This window comes from Delphinus delphis, chromosome 11 (genome assembly GCF_949987515.2).
Source record: "Delphinus delphis chromosome 11, mDelDel1.2, whole genome shotgun sequence".
In the NCBI taxonomy this organism is placed as follows: domain Eukaryota; kingdom Metazoa; phylum Chordata; class Mammalia; order Artiodactyla; family Delphinidae; genus Delphinus; species Delphinus delphis.
Genome location: NC_082693.1, coordinates 44,059,913 through 44,065,916, shown reverse-complemented (window position 1 = coordinate 44,065,916; position 6,004 = coordinate 44,059,913). Strand labels below are relative to the sequence as shown.

At 51.0% G+C, this 6,004-nt stretch overlaps 1 protein-coding gene across 5 annotated transcripts; it reads right to left on the bottom strand.

The window, feature by feature from the left end:
• Nucleotides 1–129: 129 nt before the first annotated feature.
• NABP2 (nucleic acid binding protein 2) lies at nt 130–5,952 on the bottom strand. Of its 5 annotated transcripts, none has more exons than XM_060024979.1 (7): nt 5,765–5,952; nt 3,907–4,008; nt 3,363–3,501; nt 3,185–3,256; nt 2,927–3,008; nt 2,769–2,832; nt 130–657 (listed from the first exon to the last, which is right to left on the bottom strand). In XM_060024979.1, the coding sequence occupies exons 2-7, from the start codon at nt 3,983–3,985 to the stop codon at nt 458–460; spliced, it is 636 nt and encodes a 211-aa protein (XP_059880962.1). In that variant the 5' UTR covers nt 3,986–4,008; nt 5,765–5,952; the 3' UTR covers nt 130–457. The 5 variants fall into 5 exon arrangements, with proteins under 5 accessions (XP_059880962.1, XP_059880964.1, XP_059880963.1 ...); XM_060024981.1 differs by lacking the exon at nt 5,765–5,952 and adding an exon at nt 5,417–5,439; XM_060024980.1 differs by lacking the exon at nt 5,765–5,952 and adding an exon at nt 4,402–4,443.
• Between the last annotated feature and the right edge of the window lie 52 nt (nt 5,953–6,004).

Here is a 6,004-nt window from a genome sequence, read left to right as displayed (position 1 = left end):
GGGGCAGGCCTCCTTTGCCCGGGCCTTGCCTGTAACCTATCTCCCCTCCACCTCCTAGGGACACCCCACTCTCCCAAATGCCCAGCTGCCGACCTCTTCATTTTCCCACAAAGAGCAAAGGAGTCCAGTACAGAGTGGTAGCATTTATTAGGAAGGAGGGATTCAATTAAACTTCCACATCACAGACCCAAGGATCAGACTGTAACCGTCATTTCTAAAGAGCAAGGCGGGGAGGCAGAGCGCCCGGACTCCCAGGGGACAGGCCGCTTCAGCTGACAAGGAGGGGACTATGGGCTGAGGGCAGATAAGGCCACTGCTCACCACCCCTCCAGTGAAGTTTAGTGGCTAAAATACTCCTACACACCCCCTGCCCCCAAAAGCCAGCAGCCCAGTAGAAAGCTGTGTTCTCTAGCAGACACCTGGGTTGTGGCTGGTGGCAGGGAGGAAGAATGTCTTGCTATCTCTTGCTGCTCCTCCGGGTTTCTTTGCCATTACTGACAGGGCTGCTGGAGGGGCCAGGAGGGCCGGCAGGCGTGTGGTTGGGCTGGCTTCGGGTAATTCGGGGGGTGGGGGGGTGGGGGGGAGTGTGAGGGGGGTGTGGGCCACCACCAGGACCTGGTGGGGTGCTCAGTCCATTCCCGTTCTGGCTCTCAGAGGCTAGTTGTGGGAGAAGGGGAAGAAAAACTGGAATTAGAGAACTAAGGTAGGCAGGCATCCATCCCCAAGGCCTGCCTCCAGCCCCAGCAGGCAGCACAGTCTCCACCGAGCACAGCTGCACACTGATGCCGTGGGACCAAGTGCAAAGGATGTGAGTTGTAGGAATGGGGCCCCAAAAAGATGCAATCATCATTTTGGCAGTTGCTGCATGAACTGTCGTATGATATTTTTTCTTCCTTTTTTATTTTTAATTGTGTTTTTTTTTTTTGGCTGCACCACACAGCTTGTGGAATCTTAGTTCCCCAAACCAGAGATTGAACCTGGGCCCTCAGCCGTGAAAGCGCGGAGTCCTGACCACTGGACTGTGGGGAATTCCCGATCTATTTTTTTTCTCTTTTATCCATCTCTGTATCATTAGGAGTCAGATCTAGAAATAGCTGTTTAGTTCTAGGCTCAAGGACCACCGACAAAAGAACCCTTGACCAAAAGTGACTGTAAGACTGGAGAAGCATTGGGAAAGGAAGGGCCTGAAGTTTCTATCTTAAAATGTAAGAAGGATCTTAAAAAAAAGAAAGAAAGAAAAAAGTGTGGTGGTGTGTATCACAATGATACATGTTCACTTGGGAAAACAGAAATAAGAATAAGTACAAAAACTATTATACATACTCTCACACCCCCAAAATAACAGACAACATTTTTGTGTATTTTCAGTGTTCGATGGTTTCCTTGAACTACCTTAGCTGTGCAAATCATTATCACCACACTTACCACAGTGTGTTACAACTGTTGTCTGTGGGACTATTCCTTTCATGGACTGCAAGCTCCTCAAGGCAAGTGCTATGTTTTTTCCTCGGCATTCCTCATCTATAAATGCTTGTTAAATGAAGGCAGAGGCCTGCCTCTCACATACATAGGGAGTCATGAACCCTACCCATATCCCTGCTGAATCCTTCTGCTCCATCAGACTAAGATATCTGCAGCCAAAAATGGAAGAATAAAGCCCCTTCCTTAATTCACAGAAAAAATGAGGAGTATGTAGGAAGTCATCATTTTTATGCCACACATGTTTTTTTTAAAACCTTCTGTACCTGTTAGCAGATGACAAAGTGAATAAACATCTGGCAAATGAATATTAGGGACAAACAAGCTTAAGTGTACCTTATTTAAAATAATTTTATAAATTATGGAGTTATGGAGACCTGAGAATACGTAATAGTCATATTTTCAGTTGAAAACATGGATGCTACTCTTTTGTGGTGGAATTAAATGTTGTTATTTCACGGTGTTCCTAAAAAACACCGTGACCCTGAGTGGTTCTGACACAGACAGTTTTGGAAACCATGGTAACTGGGGATGCAGACACAGACTGAGGAAGGGTAGAGGAAGCCTGAAGCCTAGTGTCACAGGGAGAAACATAAGGCATGGATCAGAGGCAAGAGAGAGACAAACACCCAGGAGTGGTAGGGTCAGCTGCGAGATGACCCAGAAGGAGAAAAGAGCAATAAAAACCAGGTTCCTAAGGAGAAGCCAGGAGACGAAGGAAATGATGTTGGTGAGTGATTCTAATCAAAAGCTGATGATCTGCAGTAAGCCAAATTCCTCAAGAGACCAAAAGCAGGGGCTTCTGAGTTGGAAGAACCATAATCCTGAGGGCCAAGGCCTAGAAGCAGGGCCTTTAGTTTTCAAGAAAGTGGCAACCCTAAAGGGGAACTATTTAGTGCTTAAAGTTGTGCAGTGTGGACTCCATGCTGAGTTCTGTAAGTAACAGTGTATCAGAACTGATAATGAATCAAAATAGGCAAGGGGAACAAAGGCAAGGTTCTGCCAGAGAAGAAGCAGAGAGGAACAAGCTAGAATGAAAGAGGGCAGTCTTTGTGGAGAAACTGCTCTCATTTTTGCCTTTGAGTGGCAGTGGCAAAAGGGAGCTCTATCAGTGATAGAAACATGGCCCCAAATCTTTTCACCCCAGGGACTTGCAAAAGAACTGGGAGAATTGGGTGCAAGAGGATATTGAGAGAAGAGAGATCTGGAAAAGGGATGAGGGCAATGCATCTTTCCAGGCTGGGGAGATTAGAACTAGGAGGGCCAGTGGATGGAAGGAACAGGTTTACCTGGAGAAGTGGCGGGGGGTCCGGTGGTAGGCTGGGGAGCCGTAGGGCTGCTATCGTTCTGCACCTGAAGGCACAAATGACACATTCAGACCTTACTCCCTACCATGCTTCTTGGCCTGACCTGCCCTCCTTCCACACATCACAGCCATGGGACTCACCGTCTTGTTGGGTGCCTGCTGGGCACTGTATTCTGGATTTGGCTCACTGAAGTTAGGAACCTCAGAATAAACCATACAGAATCTGCAAGGGGAGAAAGTGGCAAAGCCTCAGGCCCAACCTCTGGGCTACTCTGGAAACCTCAGAAAGGTCCAGGTACAGGACAGGGAATGCACACCCTTATGCTGTCTCCTTGCAAACCTCAAACTTCTCTCCTTGGCCTGGTGCTTCTACATCCCCAGCTCCAAGACAGCACTTACTCTCCAATCTTTTGAAGATCACCCCCACGGCCAGTGTACAATGTCAGACAACCTTTGAACACTGAAGCGTACCTGTGGGGTCACAAAAAGCAGGATTCGAGTTACAGGGACTGTTAATCCCCCCACCCCCCCACCCCGTTACTGCCCTTGAATAGCCAGAAGTCACCTGATGGCTTACCCTTTGGTGAGCCGGATAATATCCCCAGGCTGGATCAGGTTGCCCACGTCGTCCCAGACGGAGATATTGATGCTGCCAGTTTTGTCTGCCACTTTGCAGGTCCGAACCTCGTGCCCGTCCTTTGTCTTGGTCACTCGGCCTGGAGGGAACAGAACAATGGGGTTAGGGGGTGGATGGTCAAATAAATGGGGGTGGTGGTGATCAGAGGGATGAGGTCTAGATATTGGTGGAGTGAGGAAAAAGGTGTACAAACAGGGCAAAGTCAAATCCCTGGGGCAGGTGAGGGAGGGGCCAGCACCATGGAGAGGGCCCACACGTGTGGGAAGAGGCCCAAGAGGCACTGGAGGCTTGGATCTGACAAGCGTTCCATCCACCTACCCTACACTGCAACTCTCCGGGTGGGGGCGAGGAGACTGGGCGTGAGCAGTCCTGTGGTGCGCCCTGCTGTGCCGGGTGCAAGTTAAGAACAGAGGTGATGTTCCCCCCCTCCTGGCCCCCAACCCCGAGAATGCGCGCAGGGGGCCCACCGCGCCAGCAGAACCACCTGTCTCCAGCACAATGAAGATGAGGTTCAGGTTCTTGAGCCCGGGCTTGATATCCTTCACGAAGGTCTCCGTCGTCATGCTGCCCGAGCCTCAGCACCCCACTAGAAGGGGGAAAAGGGGACGAAGGTTCAACGCTTGGAGCCTTCGCCCCCATGTCCACTTCGCAAGGCCTACCTATCACACTAGGCTGGGGTCAGGCAGCCTCAAACCCTCTAACTCTTCTAAAAGGGTAGAAACGAACTTCCCCAGGGGCTTCCAACTTCAAGATCAGAATTCGGGGGTGTCTCTGGATAGACTGCTTCTGGGCTGGAAGCCCCCTCCCGGGATGCTCTTTCAGCATCAAGCCCCGAAGTAGAGAAGCCGACGCACACGGGGGCAGGAAACCTGGTGCGGAGCCAAGGAATGGAATCTCACTCGCCAAACCCTCCCGAACCCTCATCTGGACAACCGGGGACTCGGTGCATCCTCTCCCCGACCCGCAGCCCACTACCCACCCAGCCTGCCCGCCGTACACTGCACCCCACTGAGCCGCCCGCAGGGGGAGCCAAAGGCCCCGCCGCCGCCGGATGCGGACCAATGGAACGCTGGAGTGCGAACATTCCCGGAAGTTTCCCCCGGCGGGCCTCCTCCAGCCAATCAGCACCGCCCCCCCCGCGTCCCGCCTCCAGTCCCCACCCGGCCAATCGCGATCCGAGATTCACGCGCCGCGAAGCGGATGGGATTTTAGGTATTAAAGGAGCCCGGGAGAGGGTTGGCTGCGCAAGAAAACACTTGGACCACCAGGGGGCGTCTCAGGTACCAATTTTCCTCCACTTGACTAGGAGAATGCACTAAGATTTGTTTCTCCTAGACGTGACCCAGTGGAAAAAGAACCAAAGGTTTTTGGAATCCGGCGGACAAAAGTATGAAACCCGGCTCATCACTTCTTTTCTCGACAGTTCTTCAATATGTGATTTCATTTTGCAGACGAGAAAAAGAAGTTATATAAGAAGCTGTGTCTAGCACACAGCAGGAAGTTTCCTCCTCTTCTCCAACTGCTTTAACTCTCATCTTTATTCCTGATTTGGGGTCCTCAACTTTAATGCACTATCCAGCTTGGTCAAGATCTCTGGAAAAAGCAGCATTCACAGCAGAGACAGACAACAGGCAGACTCACCCCCTCCCCCTTTGGAAGTAATGGAATCTGGGGCACCGAAAGCAACATTTGCATTAGACTCTCACAGTTTGAAAGGCACCTGTTCCTAATGCACTTATCTCACTAGATCTCAGGGTCCCCTCAGAGACTGAAAAGAGGCCCGAAACTTTAGTTCCCTTTGAGACTTGTTACATAGTCAACAAAAGGCAGCTAGCTCTGTAATGTTGTCTATAGACCAATTATATATAAACAATATACGTACATGTGCATTACCATTTGCTTGGCGAATATCCATATCAAATACTGCTTACTATCAGATTAGCCTAAGAGGCCATGTAATTGTAATGCCTTGGTTTGCTTAATCAATCCCTTACCTTCTCCTAGAGGGCTTTAGGGTCCACCTTGACTTTCCTCGGAGCTCAAGTTCTCTCCCGCCCACACCCCCAGCCATGGTGCTGTACCCTAAGGAAATCAAACCACAACCCGGGAAGAGGGACATTTTATCTCCCTCCTCTCCCGTTAGGTGTTTCAGGGAACTGTACAAGTGTTTGGATGGCCGACGTAAAGACGTCAGGAGTGCGACTGGGAGAGAGGCGGGCAACCCTAGATCAAAGTTGTCCGGTCAGACACTCCCCCATTCCCCACCCCGTGGTCGCCTTGTTGACTACATATCCACTCCCATGACCATGAGTCATAAGATCGGGAGGCTCCGGGATGCTGACCACAGCTCTGGAAACGGGAGAGGGACCGAGGAGACGGCAGGTCACTGCAGGCCAGCCTCCTAGAGACGATCTCGCAGCAAGTCGCATCAGCTTTAGGGCACGAACACGTGCACCCCTCCAAAGCGAAGTCTCGCGCTCCGGGAGAGTCGGCCTCCAGCTCTGCCGCTGACGCTCACGCTGGGAAGAACATAGAGCTCTCCCTCCCAAATGGCTATCTAGTTCTCGCTGGGACCATAAAGA

Coding starts and splice junctions, on each gene's coding strand:
- NABP2 (XM_060024979.1), bottom strand. CDS start 3,985: ATGACGACGGAGACCTTCGTGAAGGATATCAAGCCCGGGCTCAAGAAC. Junction 3,257..3,362: donor ATTATCCGGCTCACCAAAGG/GTAAGCCATCAG, acceptor GTGACCCCACAG/GTACGCTTCAGTGTTCAAAG. Junction 2,833..2,926: donor AGCAGGCACCCAACAAGACG/GTGAGTCCCATG, acceptor TTGTGCCTTCAG/GTGCAGAACGATAGCAGCCC.